The sequence below is a fragment of the Nipponia nippon genome, unplaced genomic scaffold (assembly GCF_047370975.1).
Source record: "Nipponia nippon isolate SJK-2023a ecotype South Korea unplaced genomic scaffold, ASM4737097v1 scaffold_1, whole genome shotgun sequence".
NCBI lineage: Eukaryota > Metazoa > Chordata > Aves > Pelecaniformes > Threskiornithidae > Nipponia > Nipponia nippon.
Window position 1 is genome coordinate 106,794,896 of NW_028262290.1, and position 18,152 is coordinate 106,813,047.

Sequence of the window (18,152 nt, forward strand, 5' to 3'; positions counted from 1 at the left end):
AATTCCACTTATTCATCCTTGCTTCTGTTTGTTCTCACACGCCTGTCTCCACTTAAAGGTACAGTGTGTTTTAAATTTACAGAGCATGCTCAGTGGGTAGGGGTCATTGCTTGGGCCAGGGGCTTCATTGCTGGAGGTGTGGTTTTTACTATGTTAATTAGGATAGTTCACTCATGGTTCAAGTGACTCTCACTTCGGCTTTATCAGCGGCCTTGTTTTCTCGTGCTTATCTTGGTATTTCCCTGCCAGACTGTTTTGCGGTGTCCTCCTGTTTCTTCTCTCAGGCCAGGTCTTGTTAACTGTTTACAGAGGTTGATTAACATCTTCTGCCTTCACATCCTTTGCCTTATTTCTCACGTATCTCCAACAACTGTACCCCACAGAATTTGCAGAATGATGTACAGAAGATGACTAGCGTCTAGGCCACCTTTTGAAGGAGAAAATTACAGTATGGTACAAGGAGATATTTCCACAGTCCATCACTTAATGGTGCTGGAAAACACAGGTGCAACCTGTGAAGACTTTAAGGTAGCCATTGACAACTTAAACCAACAGGAAAGACACTTGCTGAATGTTCCTGAGGAAAAGCATACTTAAGGAGCATGATTGTCCACTTGCTCCTGAGGATGCAAGTCTGTCAATGGCAATGCTAACAGCTTGTAAGGATATGAAAACATAGTATGTGCAAAACGTAATCCATTTTCAAATAACCAAAGCATGCCAACAGCTGGATTTTTCTGCAGCATAGCAGATGTTATCAGATAGAAATGCCTTTTACCCAGAAACGGCTCCACAGATGCTCTGTGAGGTCTCATACTTTCAGTGCTTGTTTGCTCTCTAGTATGTATGGGGTGGAAGTGACTTGTAAGTATGGCCAATTTCTTACATCAGACAGGCTGCAAGGAACCTGTGCCATTCACTTTTCCATGCATCTAACCTAGAGATGACCCTATACTTACGTTATCTGTTCTAGGCTCTGTTCCACCTACCTTGTCCCTAGAGACCCTCCTGGTAAAGAGGAGGGTTTTCCCTCATGCAACTCATGCAACTCATGCAAAGAATGAGTACTTGGCAAAAGGCAGCAGTGCTCTTACCAGTGGTAGTTAGTTCAGAGGATTTTCAGCTTCACATGACCATCCCCACAGGTAAGCAAGCCTCTAGAGAGTCTGAAGGAATCTCTTGGAAAAGCTGCACAGCTAGCACACTTTTTCCAGTACCCAGTGTATTTCACAACTGCATGGAGCCTACACCCCAGCTGGTCTATGATAAATTACACTTCTGTTTGGTGTGCTGTTTATGACTCGCTGTGCTATCCTGTGTTACCCCAAACTAGGAAGACAGGCACAGCCCTGTTGGTTTGAAGACAGACCGGACTATGGTCCTTTGCCAAGGCTCTGTTTGTCTAGTGGGACGTGCCTAAGATCTAGGCTACCAATACTGTAACTACCCACACAATGAACCTACATTTAGCAAATCTCTCAGTTAGATGATCAGGCTGTCCTTGGCCGAACAGGGATTACAGGGGTTCTATATCACAGGCTTTCCTCCTGCAGTTCAAACAAATAATAAAAAAAACAAGTGTGTTTGTACGGTTTGCACTTCCTTTTCCCTGTCCAGCTGGATGTTGGTGCTTGACACCTTTGACTGCCTAGCAAATCTGTGGATAGACATAAAACACAATAACCATAAAACTCAGCCATCACAAAAGAAAAAGTATTTAATCCTGTGTTTCACATTCTAACAGGCAAAAGCAATACTCACATCACTTCCCCATTTGACGTGCCTATATTTTCTGTAAGCTTTGTTAACAGATTTTCCAATGGCCTAGACAATGTCAGTCATGAAGTACTGGGCCTGACAGAACTCCTCTACCTTGACAGGTCACTGTCAGGTGCATAATCTCCAACCTAAATCAGAATAAAATGGATTACAATAGCCACTATTTCTCTTATAAACTCTGATGACGAAGGCAGTAAATATTTCACACACCAACACAATATTCAGATCAAGGGTGGTGTTAACCAAACAGTGAAGATTCTACATAAAAACCTTCCACAGACTTAATTTTTCCCATTCAGAACACTGAGCATCCAATCTGATTACGTGCTATTGTCAAATTACTGAGTATCCATGTTAATCAAACTAATCATCAAAACAAGTTCTGTTTTTTTTTATACTGATACCAAAACCAGACAGGATCAGGATCAAGATCTTGACAGGATCAAGACAGCTTTAACCTGATTCAAATCAGATCTCATTTAATTGTAGTGGTACACAGGTGAGTTGAAAAATTGCTACTGTATCAGCCACTGTATTTTCAAAATAATTTGTTTGGCAGCTGAGTTGAGGGAACGCATTGACTCCCATTCTATAACTTAGCAATGCAGAACAAGGCAGGTTTTTAATGCCTTTTGTCCAATCTATTTGCTACAGACCACTGACAAATGCCAAATGGCAACCTAGATGCATCAGTAGTCTTTCAGAGCGACACAATGCCTTCTCAGTCCCCTAAAATCATGGTTTTCATATTTTAAGCTTGCACTTCAAGGTCTTGAAGATATTTGCTTATCACAAGCTACTGCTACCACTTTAGAGCATGACTACTGTGCACTGAATTTAACAATGCTTTATGCTTACAAACTATCTAGTCAACGGTCAGAAATTTTGTTAAAAACAAAATAATTGTCTCATGAACCTACGAACAGCTGTGATTTGTCAAAGTATGTGGCCAAAGTGGCAATTTGAGCACCAAAAGCCCAGTTTTTAGCACTGCCTCGTTAGATCTTAGATGCTCACCAGATAAGCATTTGAACAATCATCGCTAGAAATTATGCTGATATATCTCTCCAGAGTCATCATCAGTAAGCAAAAGAGAGAAATGCAATTATTACAAAAAAAAGTGTCATATTTATGTCGGGAAGTGGAAAGGGGAAGAATCAACCATCCCAAGGCCTGCTTACGTTTGTGGGTTTGTTGACCAATAGGAGGGCAATACACTTGGAAAAACCTGACTCGGCAAATTACTTCTCTCTTATAACCTAAATAAACGACTCTAATTTCACCACAGCTTTTTGGAAATACAAAAAGTTAAGCCTAAGACATTCAGACAGGCGACAGTGCGCACCCTTACTCCGCCCAAGGCCTGTAACACCTTTGCTTACAGTCGTTAATTACGGCATTACGGATGGACTTGCTGCGCCCGATCCCCCTGAGCCCTACGGGAGCCCCCAAGCGCGGCGGCACTGTCACGGCAATAAGTTACTGAAACAGCAAGCACAACTTTGGGGCCTCCGCCCCCGGGAGCCCCACCGACGGCGGGTCCCGGTTACGGCGCCAAGGCCCGCCCCGGGGCCGCTCACCGGGCTCCTGACGGAAGGCGACGCCCCGGCCTCCCCCCCGTCTCCAACGGCAGACCGACGCCACGCCACGCCCCTCCCCGCACGAGGGAAGCCCCGCCCCGCGCACGCGGCGCGTCCTCACAGGCTACCACCGCCCGCTGGCACCGCCCCGCCCCGCCCTCCGCCCGCCCCCTGGCGGCAGCCCGCCAATCCCGAAGGGCGATGTGGCCTCTCGCCCTTGGGGGCGGGGGCGGGAGCCCCGCCTCCCCCCCGCCTCGCCACACCCCTCCCGCTCCCAGAGCGGCTGCGCCTGAACCGTGGCAGCCGGCGGTTGGCGGCCCCCGGGCAGCCAATGGGGGAGAGGCACCTCAGAGCAGGCGTCTAGTTTTACGCACGGCGGCGCGCACGCCCCCTGCTTCGGTCGATCGCGCTCTCCTCCCGCCGCGGCGAAGCGCGCAGCCCGGAGCGGCGGTGGCGGCTGGGGGCCGGGGGCGCTGGGAACGCCGCGCTCGTGACGCGCGCCCGGGCCTTGCGCGGCAGAGCCGCTTCGAGGGGAGCGTGAGGCGATTGGCGGCCGCGCCGCCCCGCGTCGTAGGGCAGCAGCCAATCAAGGGGGCGCGGCGTCCCGCGAGGGGCGCGGCGGGCCGTGCGGGCCGGAGCAGGGAGCGGAGCGGCGGCGGGATGAGGCCGAGCGGGCTGTGGGTGCTGGTGGTGCTGCTGGGGCTGGCCCAGATCGCCCTGCTGGCGCGGGGCGTGGCGGCCGAGGAGGACGACGACGACGGGGGTGAGTGCGGGGGGGGGGCGGCGGGCTGCGTGCGGGCGAGGCGGGGAACGGACTGGCGGCGGCGAGCGTTGGGCGCGTGGGTGCCGCGGCCTCCGGTGCGCGGCCTGGCTCCCCCCGCCGCGAGGGGCGGGCGCTGCGCGGAGCCCTGGGCCTGCGAGGCGCTGGCGGGCCGCCGCCGGGCTGCTCCCCGCAGGCCCCGGGGCCGAGGCGGCGGAGGCAGGGCCCTGGTCCCCCTCCGTGCAGGTGCCGGTGCCCCCCAGAGCCTGCTTGTCACAACGGCGTTGCTTTCTCCTTCGCTGTGCGGCAGCTCTGCCGCGCCGCTTCTAAACGCGCAGTTAAAAGCTAGTAATTAGCCGTGTTGGCAATTGCTGACTTCTACATGAGCAGGATATTTGTAATTTCGTTAACCGACAGAGCACTCTTTTCCTTACCCCTGAGTTCAGGGGATCTGTGCATTCTGTGTGTTTGAAACTGATTGTTTATTTTTTTCCCAGAAGGAAGGCTGTGTGTTGCTAGCTCCTTGGTGTTTTTTCCCATTGTCTTTGAATTTCACTGATGTGTGTCTTCTCCTTTCCAAAATTAGCTGAAACAAAGCTGGTCTGACTTACCAAGTTTAGTGCCTATATGTAGGAGGCAGGCATTTGAAGGGGCTTCTTTTTTGTTTTTAAGCATCTTTCACGTGGATTTTGAGAAATCCTACATGTTTTGTACTTTCTACATTAACACTGCTGTATGTTAAGTATTAGAGGGCGTTCAGGGAGACAGGATTATGGATGACCTCCTGAGCTCCTGCCCTGCAAATTCTTGCTCAGTGAACAGGCACTGAAACTTGGAACAAACGCATTTATATCTGTGTGACCAACTGTATGATCTGTACAATAAAGATGAAAAGATTTTTTTATAGGATATAGCATCTGCAGTAAGGAGATATGTGTATTTCAGCTTAGAATTAAAGAAAAGAGCTTCACATGAAGATTCTGTATTATGTCTGTTTCCCTGCTTTTAGCTAGAATGGTTGTCATCACTTTGTAACATGTGACAAAGCCCAGTACTGATTCCCCCTACTACCTCCAAATGATGAAGTGACACCTGTGATGTTTCAGCAAAGCCTGGGTCCTGTGGCTGGCAGCAGTAGCTCAGCTTCTCGCGGGCCAGGCTCTCATCACTGTTTCCAATGTGCACTTTTCTTATCATATGAGTTCTCAGGATCAAAGATGCACAGTGACAAAAGTATTTCCTCCTGTGTGTAGGGTGAACACTGATCCATTGCATTTTCCTATTTCTATTGTATATCTCAAAATTGTATATAAATCATGAACTAGGCTCTACCAAACCTTTCCTTTAAAAATGCATGTAGTTAGGGATTTCCATCTTTGCCCTTGAAATGCAGACCTGTATGAAGTGTGCAACAAGCAAGTAACCTTATGAAAATTGGTTGTTCAGAAGATGAAAAACTCATGAAACCAAACTTGTTGCACTGTACAATTTTGGAAGTGACGTTTGACTAGGGCAGTGGGGCAAATATGCTCTCAGCACGGTTAGCCTTGGTCATGGCTGTTACACCCTTCGCATCCTGATGAAGGAAAAGGAGGGATCATGTAGAGGATCCACTACAGAAAAGACTGAGGAAGACTGCTTTCATAAAAAGGCTTTTGAATGCCCTGGCAACAGATTACAAGTCTTGACTTCTGTGTTTCTGGAAACTGAGCTCATCCAATTGAGAAACAGACACTGCAGTGCCCTCCTCAAAAGGAAATTTTCAGGCAGAATCCAGAAGTCACTGATGCCTGGATGCAGCTTTTTCATGCGGGATTCACTCTACTTAAGAAAAAGTTACTAGGCCAGACTTCCAATAAATGTTGAAAGTTCAGTGAAGTTACTATAAGAATTTCAGTTAGAGTAGCTGTCATCCTGAAGAAGACGTGCCAGCCAGCATCGTGTACCTAAAGTCTTAAAATGAGTGTCATCCTCATCATGTTTTTTTGACTTCTGTAATCATGTGTTGAAATTTGTGGAAATGCTTTGTTGCGGTAAAAGGGAGTGGTCCATATTTTACTGGAGGGCAGGTTTTAGCCACCGCTGTCACTTGCTGGTTTGTCCACCTGCTTTGCAAGTAGCTTTAAGAAACAAAGACACTTCAGTTTGGGTGCAGCTATTTTATTTTCATGAGCTGTTTTATGCAAATATTTATTAGCTACTTCTGCCATTTCAGGTGTCACAGTTAGACTCATTCTGTATCTGTTCTATACAAATTGTAAATCATTAATGCAAAAGAAAGTTTCTCACTCTTAATGAAAAAAGTCCAGCTTACCTCTCCCATACTCGATCAGGTCCTTGAAGCAGGTCTTTCAGTCCCAACACTAAAGGGGATGTGAGAGGTAGCTGTGATAACCCTAGGTGTCGGTGAAGCTGGAGACTACAGAGGGTGAGTCTGCACTCTTAAGGACCAGTTTGTAAGTGTGATTAACTTTTGGTGATGGTTAGTTGGTTTTTTGTTTGGGTTTTTGGTTTTTTTGGGGGGGGGTTGTTTTGGGTTTTTTTTTGGAAATGCATGCCCTCCATAAGCCAGTTGGGAAAAGCTGGAGTCCTGCTGTTATGTGCCACTGTCCTGCCTCCATCTCTGAGGAAGAGGAAGTGGGTGTCTTGTAATGTCCATGACAATGTATCGCTGTCAGGGAAGTTTTATGATGGCAGGCTATACAGACACTTGCAGTGAAAGACAGAAAATTATTTCCATGGTGAATGTTAGCTAGTGGTAAGATTTTCCACTTGTGCAGGATGTTTTTGTAGGTGATGTTTTGTTCTCAGCTTTCCAAACCATGAGCTTGTGCCACAGTAGCTGCGGTGGTCTTTCTCTGTCAGGGGTGGGTAGTTAGCGTAGTAAGCAGGAATGAGAGTTGCAGCCCAGTGGTAAGTTTCAGAGATGCATGGCCAGAATTAGCCATCTAGTTCTGCTCATTCTCTTGTGTCAGGAAAAATCAAGTCTGAAGTGATTTGCTTGGAAAAGCAATGGGCATTGTGCAACTTGCTGGGAATTCAGGCACAGACCAACCACAAACACCCCGTGGTGAAATATAGCCCTCAAAACTGCTGGGCATGCATGTAAGCAGAATTTTTGACTGCTGAAACCTCCTGAAAACTAGCTTTTTTTCACCAGTGCAGTCCCATAGGTAAATGACTGCTGTAGATTCACTTCAAGGGCGTTTGACAGTTCAGCCCTTTCACTGCAAGTGCCCAGAGGGAGCAACACAGGAGGCATTGTCCACTTACAAATAGTGCTTTTACCTGCTTCATAGATCAGATGAAACATAATAGTTATTAAAGAAACTTAATCCAGGTGACAACTGTTGTATGATAAATGATGTCCTGTGATCTCTCTCCTCATCAGAAGCTTTAATATGTTGGTGGTGTATAAAGCTGGGTTCTAATTAAAATTAATGCGTTCTCTCCAGGGGTGCATGTTGTTTTCTGAGAGCGTATAGAATTATTTTTTTAATACCTTCTTCTAACAGAAAAATGGCTATTGCAATTCAACATCATAATTATGTCCACAGTGGGCTTGTTCCTGTGGTCTGCTCTTGGTCTGAGAATAGTGGGGTTTGTTTTTAATCACTTTTTCATACCTGGATACTACGTATTTATCATTCTTGACTTTCAAATTCCAGGTGAAATCAGAGTATTTTCAGAATTCTTGTCCTGAGTAAGTAACTTAGATGTACATGGTTTGCTGTCCTGCTGCAGTAACTTTTGTCAGCTTAGTCAAAAGCCAATTAAAATTAAGTAGAGAATAGTTTTGAACAAGAAACTTTTTTTTTTTTTTTTTTTTTTAATCCTGGAACTTCCCGTGGTTGAAAGGGCCTTAGCTTCGTTCTTGTATAGTTTTCATTTGAGATGAGGTATTTTCATGACTTGTTCTGTGACTGAAATACCTTTAAAGTCATTCAGGAAGGTCCGCTTGCAGTGAATTGTAGCAGTTTGGGGGAAAAAAAAGTTTAAAGGAACGTGTGAAAGATCAAATGTTAAAGAAACCATCTCAAATTCCAAGCTAACAAAGACTGAACCAGTTGAAATGTCCTGGCTTCATATTTCATATGCTAACTCTACTTTGGTAATTTAGCAAATCTACTTTCTCCTTGAAAGGCCTGTTCTGGACTAGCTGTTTTGGTCTCCTTAAATCAAAGGCCTCCCCAAAAGTTCTTGAAAGAAGTTTTCACTCCATTTACTTCAGAAGAGTACCTTGCATCTGCCAAGTACGTGGGAGTGGGTTTAGATGGGACTTCCCTGACAGTCACTTATTTGATTTTACACTCACTCTGTAGCTTGGTGCTGATCCAGAATAGAGCAATGCTCCTGTGAGTGAAAAACCTCTTCAATGAATTGCAGACCTGAAACATTGCTGTAACTGAAAGCAAGATAAATTGAGGTGGCAGGGGTGGGATTGAGCAGTCAAGAATAGAAGCAAAATTTTTAAGTGCTGACTCTAAATCACCTTGGTAGTAGTGAAAATATAGCATTTGAGTTTATAGCAAGCCTGTCTGTTTATTAGACCTTCAGACAGGCAGAGTGTAGCAGTTGTGGTGTTACAGGTGTAGTGAGTAAGTGTACAAGGAAAGCATTGGGGACAGATAACATCTGCTTTTTTGGTACAAGATACCTGAATTCAAACAGAAGCCCTCTATCATGCAGCAAAACAACTGTCCTTCAAGCGCAGCAACTTGTGGTTGCAAAAATTAGGTATCGTCTGCGTGCCCTTCTTGCCCAACAAAACATGTCTGGTGCCTCACTTACCACATTTCAACAAGGTACCCAATGGACCTTGGTAGCAACTGTCACACAGGTCTGCATTAATTCTTACTGTGTCCATTTTGTTAGTTTGCCCTGAAGAGCAAAATACATGTTGACACTTTACTGAAATATTGATATTGTTAGCTGGCATAGTATGGACAGAAATGAAATGGGACTGGTCAAACATCAGAGTCCAGACTCTTTGCAATCTGAGGGAGCTGTCATTGTATGCGAAGCAGGAATTAACCTATGTTGATACTTCTTTTTAACCATGGGATATACTTAATCCATCTTTAACCTGGTAGTGTTATTTTAATGTTAAACTCGAGACAATCTAATCCATATTGCATTTTTGCTATTACTTTCCCAGAATCTGTTACAAAAGAAGCTGATGATGACAGTGATGATGATGACGAAGACGACGAAGATGATGATGACGATTCTGAAGTTAAAGAAGAAAATGGCGTATTAGTCTTGAATGATGCGAACTTTGACACCTTTACTGCAGACAAGGACACTGTGTTGCTGGAGTTCTATGCACCATGGTGGGTTCACAGCCTGTAGTACCTCCTTAGGTACGGGATGGGGTGGCTGTTGGGGGCTTCTCTGACAGGACACACTCCTAAAAGGTGAGCTTGGATTGCAATTTTAAAGATGATGTAGGAGTAGCTTGCCTGCAGGAGAAGCACTGGACTTTACCATAGTCCAGGGTAGGAGATGGTTCTGGTGGTGGGAGGTACCCTTTTCCTTGCCCCTGTACCATGCAACAGACAACAGCCTCTTCTTTCTCCACAGATGTGGGTCATGCTGAGGGATCACATGCCAAGGGAAGCACAGCCCTGGTTCCATCCCTGCTCTGTGCCTGTCAGGGAACAGAGATGGTCCCAGTGAGCACCAGAAAAGTCATGGAGTGTGTTCTCGCAGCCTGCTATCATGTCATTGTGCTGGCCCACTGAGAACTTGTGCACTTGCTCATCTAGATGGAGGAATGGAGGAGGCTTCTCTAGCAGGGGAATTGCTAGAAGGTTTTCCTTCTGCGGTTCAAATCTCTGCCCTTGCCAGAAGGGTGTGGTTGTTCATATTATCAATTTAAACAGTGCTTCATACATCTACCTAATGATGATAATTCTGCTGGCATAGGAGGGTACACAGAGTAACACCAGTGTGCTCAGAGGAGCTACAGTGGATTTACCTGCATACAACTGAGACCAAGAATTTAGGTCAGAATGTATCTTCTTTTGCATTCTTATGGACAAAAGTGGGGAAAAACAAGAGCAGAATATATTTGCAGTCAAGTTGCTGAGTTAGTGTTGCAGCCAGAACCTCTCTTCCTTTGTGGGTTAGTGATATAAAGACTTACTTGTTTGTCCTTTTCTACTCTTTGAATAGAGGGGAGAATATGATCTTGCTTGAGGTGTAGTTGCATTTTAACTAATGCCACTTTCATTACAGAGAATGCCATCCCTGCTTGGCTGTAGGTACTATTTCTGCAGCTGTAGTTTGCCTGCATGAAAACTGAACATGAAGCTTAATTTATCCGAGCAGAAAGATGTGTGGTCATCACAGACTAAACACCTCTCTTTTTTCTACTCCCCCTCCTGCCAGTTGAGAGGCTAAGGAGTACAGGCTGTCTGCTGCACATGACTTTCCTTCTTTTTTTCTTCATTTTCCTGGTTCGTCTTCAGCTCATCAAGCTATCAGCTTTTCTTATGCTGATATCCTCTGTCGTGCCAGCTTTTGCATCAGGAGCTTCTGCCCTTCCCAAAAAGTTCTGGTGTGGCCAGAGAGAGAGCAGGTGCTGCGATACCGTGGTGGGTGTGAGATTTCATTAGGCCAACTTAACTACTGGTTCATTTTTCACTTCAGTTCAGTTTAGGGTGCTGGGTAGAGAAGACGAACCTAGCTTAGGGAGAAGCTGGTCTGAATGAGACCATACTTGGGGGGCCAGGGAGGAAGGAGAAGCACGGTACGAGGTTTGCAGTTTTGTTTTTAAAAGGAATTGTTGAATTTTTTTTACAATGGGCTTATAAAACATACATGGAAATGTGTTGCCTTTTGAATGAAAAAAAAAAGTTGGGATTTGAACAAACAGCACGTTAGCTACAGTTACTCTCTACCTCTTCATGATCTGAAAACATAACAAGAAGAACATTCTTATGTTGTGAACATCTGTCAGAAGGCATCCTGGAAATGCAGAATAGCAAAATACCCTTGTGGGTCTGTCTCACATTTATGTAGCTACTTGTGTCTTCCTCTGACAGGTGTGGGCATTGCAAGCAGTTTGCTCCTGAATATGAAAAGATAGCCAAAACTCTGAAGGAAAATGACCCTCCTATTCCAGTTGCCAAAATAGATGCTACTGCAGCCACTTCGCTAGCAAGTCGTTTTGATGTCAGTGGCTACCCAACCATCAAAATCCTGAAAAAAGGCCAGCCTGTTGATTATGACGGTTCTCGGACAGAAGATGGTAAGCACCGGTCCTTTGCAATTCTCTGTAATAAAGCAAAGAAGTATATGGTCTTGCTTCTTAATGTGACTATTTTGAAGGACTTTGATCTCAAGTTACTTTATCTTAAGCAGAATAATATTATGAAGGCTCAAATTTTGCCTCTCTTCTCAATTGGCTGCATGCTAGAGAACAATTTTGCAGGTAATGGGTAGTGCTGTTACTGATGGAAGGTTTCTAGAAATATGACTTGACTAGAAGAGGTAGTCTCATGCTTGCTGAAGGATCAGCTAATAAGAAACATCTGATCTGTATATTGACTGTATATAAACCCATTTGTTTCTTGCTTAATGAATGTGTCCAACTTCAGTCGGGGGGGGGGGGGAAACTACCTTTTCTGTCTGTTTTGAGATGGAATTCATGTGCTATGGTGCTGCAAAGTACACATCTGTGCTCTGTGTAAGTAAAATGCTCTATGGGGTTAAGAGAAGACCTTGGCAATAGCAACAATGAAGTAAAGCATAAAGGAGATTAAGACTGTTCTTGTGTAAGCTTGACATGTAGGCTTTGATCCAAGACCATGCTTGCCACTCGTGATTTTAAATTCTTCATAGCAACTCTTGCATTTGATACACTACTGGTATGATAATGCAAACTTGCTAATTGAGCTGTTGAACTGTATTTCAGCAATTGTGGCCAAAGTCAAGGAGGTTTCTGACCCCAATTGGACCCCTCCACCAGAGGCTACCCTGGTATTGACCCAGGATAATTTTGATGATGTCGTGAATGGTGCTGACATAATCCTGGTGGAGTTCTATGCTCCATGGTAAGCAAGATGGCAGTCACCTGTACTTCCCTAGCACAGCTGGCCTGAGCATTTTTGGTGAACCTATTTTTTGTTGTTGTGCTTGTTTTAAAGAGCCTTGCCTTGTGCAGGTGTGCGTAGCTCTGGTGTTACCTTAGTTCCAATCTGGACCTAGGATCACATTACAAATCACTTGAAAACTAGACTTGATCTGTGTCTCAGCAAGGAGTGGTCTCCAAAACTTCACTGAAGATTCTCCTTATTTACTAATTTGAGGACATGTTGAGAGATACTGAAAAGGAAAGAGAGCTGGTTCTTAGTTTAAAAATGGCCTCTCAAAATGAAACTACATGTAGTAATGTGGGGCCAGACACAGAGGCTAGCTTCAGGTTGGAGAGACAAGTCTTCCTAGACTGAAGTGTCCTCTTGTAGATGGAATAACCCCCTTTCTACTTTCTCCATTCTGGAACACTTAACTCTTCCACTTCAGAGGCAGAAGGAACCTAGCAGGATTCATGGCTTGTAAAAACTCCCCTCCTCTCACCTTCCCTAGGTGCGGACACTGCAAAAGGCTTGCTCCAGAGTACGAGAAGGCTGCCCAGGAGCTCAGCAAGCGCACACCTCCTATTCCCCTGGCTAAGGTCGATGCCACTGCTGAAACTGAGCTTGCAAAGAAGTTTGATGTTACTGGCTACCCAACTCTGAAAATATTCCGCAAGGGCAAACCTTATGACTACAGTGGTCCCCGGGAAAAATACGGTACTGCAGCTACTGCTTTTTCGTATTTTCTGAGGGCTTGACCACAAATGTTTTGATGTATCTGTAGGACTTGCAGACTTGTTAACATCATAGCAATGGTAGTTGAGGAACCTCAAAAGCTGTGCTCTCATACCTACATAGGCTGGCAATATAAATTTGTCTCTAATCTTTATAACATCTTATGGTGGTACTATAAGCTCCTTTTAATATAAAATAAGTTAAATGCACATGGTGAAGCAGTGGTAGTATGAGTAAATGGGCAGCCTTTTAATTGCACTGGAATGCAGCATAAGGGCTGGCAAAGTGCTCAATATTGGGTTTTCATAAGAGGGACAACTTAAGACTATCCACATAGAATTTTGGCTCATAGCAAGGTCAGGAGGCAGTGAAGGGTCTGGAATTTCAGAAGGGAGGGTTACTTGAAAGATCAGCTGATATCCATGGAACTCGTGCTCGGTCACCTCTTCTGAAACCAACCTGAAAGACAATATCCAGAACTGCAGCTTTAAAAACTTGGACTGAGGTCTTGCTGATTGGGTCTTTGAGTTACTGTGGGAGGGCTGCACAGAAAGAAAGGTGTCTATGGGAAATGTGGTATTAAAAAATGTCGTAGAGGGAATGCCTGAACCTTTCACTTCAATAAATGTTCTAAGCAACTTTTTTGGGGGTGGGTTTGTCTCGCAGGTATTGTCGATTACATGATTGAACAGGCTGGTCCTCCATCCAAACAGATTCAGGCTACCAAGCAGGTACAGGAATTTCTGAGGGATGGGGATGATGTCATCATCATTGGTGTCTTTAGTGGAGAGAATGACAAAGCGTATCAGCTCTATCAGGAAGCAGGTAAAGAATGTTTTAAAATATTAATGAAATGTATGTTTTGTTGAGATTCTGCCCAGGACTTTGGGCATGGAGAGATCCTTTATTTCTGCTCTTAGTTCAGTGGGGGAGGTTGGAGAAGAATAAGAGGAAGAAGGCTGAAGGGTGATCTTCCACTTGTACTCAAGAATAAAGCTCACACCAGATTTTGAGGCTATAACTAAAGTATCAGCCAGTCACAGGAGATACCTGCTCTTGGTATTGTGTCCCTAAAAGCATGTGAACTAGAAAGGAGGGAAAATTCCTAGCTGAGGAACAAATAGCTTCTTGGCTTAAATCTTTGCTAGCTTTGCCATCTGCTATTGCTTGTGTCGTATCTGACAGTTCCAGAGGCTGGGCTCTGCTGAGCTTGTTTGGGGTGGTGGTAGCTAGACCATTCCTGGCAATCTTCATTCTTTAAAAACCCCTTTGATGTGACACATAGGCAGTTCTGTTAACGATATTTGCTACCACACAGAAGAGACTAAGCACTTGAAGTGCTCAGTCCCTTCAATCAATCCCTGTGTCTCGCATGATTGAACCAATCGCAGCCACCTTGGTTTCTGCCAGAGCCTTGAGACCAGCGTGGTGTCTTTTTCCCCCTGGCTATGCCTGCCTCTGGGGCTGCTGTCACTTAGTTGCATTAGAAGCTGATTTGGTTGCTCCAGCATGGCAAGATACAGAACTGTTTCCCAGGCTGCCCCAAAGCAAATAGATTGACTAGGTGACCTTGTGAGTTCCTTTCCAGCTCTACTTTGTTATTTGGGGGGAAGCCAAGAGGTAGGAGACTGATAAACAAATAGCTGTTTCACTGTATATGTTTTGGAAGCTGTTCAAGGTTTTTGAATATGTAGAATAACTCATCAAGTAGATGGGTTGTTGAATAGCATTCAAGTAGTGCTACTCGAATTGTATCTATTTTCACATGCTTCTCGCCCCTGGATGAGAGCTGTTCTCCAAGACTCTGGGTTGTCCCATGTCACTTTGAGAATGGGAAGAGAGTTTCCTTGCAGTGCAGTCTCAAGATTTCAGTCAGAGGCTGTCAGTTCACTTCTTGATGACTTTTCCTTCTCCCTACCCTTAATTTTTCAGCTAACGGTTTAAGAGAAGATTACAAGTTCCATCACACCTTCAGCAATGAGATTGCAAAACTATTGAAAGCATCTCCAGGAAAACTGGCTGTCATGCAGCCAGAAAAATTTCAATCAAAGCACGAGCCCAAGATGCACGTTTTGGATCTTACAGTGAGTAGCTGATCCAAAGCTAGAAAGTTTGTGCGCAAATTAAAAGTTCTCTTCCTTTGTACATATGAGCAGTTGGCATCTTCCTGTTGGATGCTACTACATATTTGAGGCAACCTGTTTGTCCCCTCAAACTGTATTGCTTTTTTCAAGAAAGCTCTATGAAATTAACTATTGTGGTTTAACCCCAGCCAGAACTAAGCACCACAGAGCTGCTCGCTGCCCCCCCCCCCCCCCCCCCGCTCTCCAGTGGGATGGGGGAGAGAATCAGGAAAAAGAAAAAGTAAAACCCATGGGTTGAGATAAAGGTAGTTTAATAGGACAGCAGAGGAAGAGAAAATAATAATAATGATAAAAGAATATACAAAACAAGTGATGCACAATGCAATTCCTCACCACTGCTGAGCAATGCCCAGCCCATACCCCAGGCAGCAGTCACTGCCCCCTGGCCAGCTTCCCCCAGTTTATATACTGAGCATGATGCCATACAGTATGGAACAGCCCTTTGGCTAATCTGGGTCAGCTGTCCTGGCTGTGCCCCCTCCCAGCTTCTTGTGCACCTGGCAGAGCAAGAGAAGCTGAAAGGTCCTTGACTAGTATAAACACTACTTAACACACTGATGTTTTAGTTGTTGCTATCAACATTATTCTCATACTAAATCCAAAACACAGCACTATACCAGCTGCTAGGAAGAAAATAAGCTCTATCCCAGCTGAAACCAGGACATTAACCCAGAGGCTACGTATTCAAATAATAATGTACCATTACAATATTCAGTTTAAGGGTAGAATACTAAATTATCTTTAGTGCTTAAGGATTTGAAGTATATGGTGACAGTATTTTTTATAACATGCCCCTCTTTCTCATTCATGCACGCATAAATATTAGTTTTCAGTATTGTGTAACAGAAGTGCCACTTAAATGCATTTGTCTGAACTTCTTTCATGATTTTTTTAAGCAGGACTCTACAGATGGATCGGAGATTAAAGAGCACGTGCTAAAACATGCTTTGCCTCTAGTTGGTCATCGCAAGCCTTCCAATGATGCTAAAAGATACGTTAAGCGTCCTCTAGTGGTTGTCTATTATTCTGTAGACTTTAGTTTTGACTATCGTGTTGGTAAGTTCACTAAGATTACCATTCCTTCACTTTGGGAGGAAACAAGCAGTAAGTAACTAGAAATTACTAATCCCGTTGTGTTCTGGTATCTTAGCTACCCAGTACTGGAGAGGCAAAGTCCTGGAAGTGGCCAAAGACTTCCCTGAATACGTGTTTGCTGTTTCTGACGAGGAAGATTATTCTTCTGAAATAAAAGATTTGGGCCTGCTTGAGAGTGGAGAGGATGTCAATGTCGCCATTTTGGATGAAGGTGGCAAGAAATATGCCATGGAGCCAGAAGAGTTTGACTCTGATGTACTCAGGCAATTTGTGCTGGCATTCAAAAAAGGTATGGTTTCTAAAATAGGGTTCTCTAAGCCATTTGCTTTGTTTCCCCTTCCAAGAGATTTTCCTGAGGCAATGGCTACAATGAAGTTGTACGTGCAGCTTTATAGTACTCTGTAGCTTAAAGCTTTTGGGTGTTTCTTGCCTTTTTTTTAATCTCAGTTCATTAATTTTGTTGCTTGAACTGTGCTTTGGCATCTAGCTATATTCTAAAACTGAACGTGTTTGGCAAGCCTAAATGTTCTTGCAGCTTTGCAATAAGTGTGAGCTGATCGTTCATACTTGGAACCAGTGTAATAAATCACTGTCTAAAACATTGTGGATGGACAGCCATAAAAAGAGGGAGAAAGGTTCTGGGAAACTGTGAAACAAATTGTTGCCCATATTTCACAAGGTTATTGTGCTAAAAGGTCACCAGCAAGCTAGCCTATGTTTTTCCTGGCGCAGCGCTTTTCCCTGGCGGGAGGATGTAGTTCTGATCGTTCTTGGGGGAGATTGTAAGGACTGCTCTTAGTGTATTCTAACAATGGTATGTGTTTTGCTTCCTTCTAGGAAAACTGAAGCCTATTGTGAAGTCCCAGCCAGTGCCAAAAAATAACAAAGGGCCCGTGAAGGTGGTAGTGGGTAAAACTTTTGATACCATAGTAATGGATCCAAAGAATGATGTTCTCATAGAGTTCTATGCCCCATGGTGTGGACACTGCAAGAAACTAGAACCAGTGTATACTGAGCTAGGCAAAAAATACAAGAACGAGAAAAATCTAGTCATAGCCAAGATGGACGCTACTGCCAACGACGTGACGAGTGACCGCTACAAAGTGGAGGGATTCCCCACTATCTACTTTGCTCCGAGGGACAAGAAGAACAGCCCTATTAAATTTGAAGGCGGGGACAGAGATTTAGAGCATTTGAGCAAATTTATAGAGGAACATGCAACGAAACTCTCCAGAACAAAAGAAGAGCTTTAAATAAGATGAGTGGTGAAGAAAAATTGTTTGTACGTTGTAGTTAAAAGCAGGTTACTGACAAAACTTTGAAAGAAGAATTAAGCAATTTGAGCAAGGAAATTCCTGAGCAGTAAAGCAATTGCAGTATCTTTTTTTATATGGCAGAAGTTTTTCTGGACACTGAACTACTTCTCTGATATGAATGTCTTACGTTAGTTATGGTTTTGATCTTTGGAGAAAATACATCCTTTATTTTTTGTGACTATCTTAAGCTTGATTCTTTGACTCCAATGCAACTGTTGTGTGGGTTTGTTTTGGTTTTTTTTTAAGTTAAAAGGTATTACCAAAAAGAGAGGGAGAACCAACTGCCTCTGCCAAATGTTTCTTTCTCTTATTTGTTGGTATGGTTACTGGGGGGAAGGGTGTTTTGAGCCAATCTCTCTTCTGTTCTATTTCTGTATACCTATTCATGTGACTATATCAGCATATTCACTGCTGAGGGTAAGAATGAGGGTCTTCTAAAGTGTGGATGAATTATTCAGTCCTATTAAGATAAGACAACAGTGACTTGCTAACTACATGTGCTCTAGACCTCTCTGCTTTTGCTTTGTGCCCCTCTGTAGAGAGGGTGATGCTAACATAGTAAGTTTTTCTAATTTACCTCTCTTTACTAGTCTGTATTGACCCATCTATATCTTAGTCTTCCCATGTATATTTTGGAGTAATTGGAGTGTGGTAGAAAGAGC

The 18,152-nt window shown here is 44.2% G+C and overlaps 1 protein-coding gene across 2 annotated transcripts; it reads left to right on the forward strand.

The window, feature by feature from the left end:
• Window positions 1–3,650: 3,650 nt before the first annotated feature.
• PDIA4 (protein disulfide isomerase family A member 4) lies at window positions 3,651–17,671 on the forward strand. Of its 2 annotated transcripts, none has more exons than XM_087766278.1 (10): window positions 3,651–4,122; window positions 9,278–9,452; window positions 11,169–11,374; window positions 12,041–12,179; window positions 12,712–12,917; window positions 13,602–13,760; window positions 14,868–15,019; window positions 15,976–16,135; window positions 16,230–16,463; window positions 17,012–17,671. In XM_087766278.1, exons 1-10 carry the CDS (start codon window positions 4,020–4,022, stop codon window positions 17,425–17,427), a joined length of 1,950 nt encoding a protein of 649 aa, XP_087622404.1. In that variant the 5' UTR covers window positions 3,651–4,019; the 3' UTR covers window positions 17,428–17,671. The 2 variants fall into 2 exon arrangements, with proteins under 2 accessions (XP_087622404.1, XP_087622414.1); XM_087766288.1 differs by having other exon boundaries at window positions 3,652–4,122; window positions 15,979–16,135.
• The last annotated feature ends 481 nt before the right edge of the window (window positions 17,672–18,152 follow it).

Excerpts from the sequence above, each read along its gene's own strand:
- PDIA4 (XM_087766278.1), top strand. The coding sequence starts at position 4,020 with ATGAGGCCGAGCGGGCTGTGGGTGCTGGTGGTGCTGCTGGGGCTGGCC. Across the intron at positions 12,180-12,711 it reads GTGGAGTTCTATGCTCCATG|GTGCGGACACTGCAAAAGGC; the intron begins GTAAGCAAGATG and ends CACCTTCCCTAG. Across the intron at positions 16,136-16,229 it reads TAGTTTTGACTATCGTGTTG|CTACCCAGTACTGGAGAGGC; the intron begins GTAAGTTCACTA and ends CTGGTATCTTAG.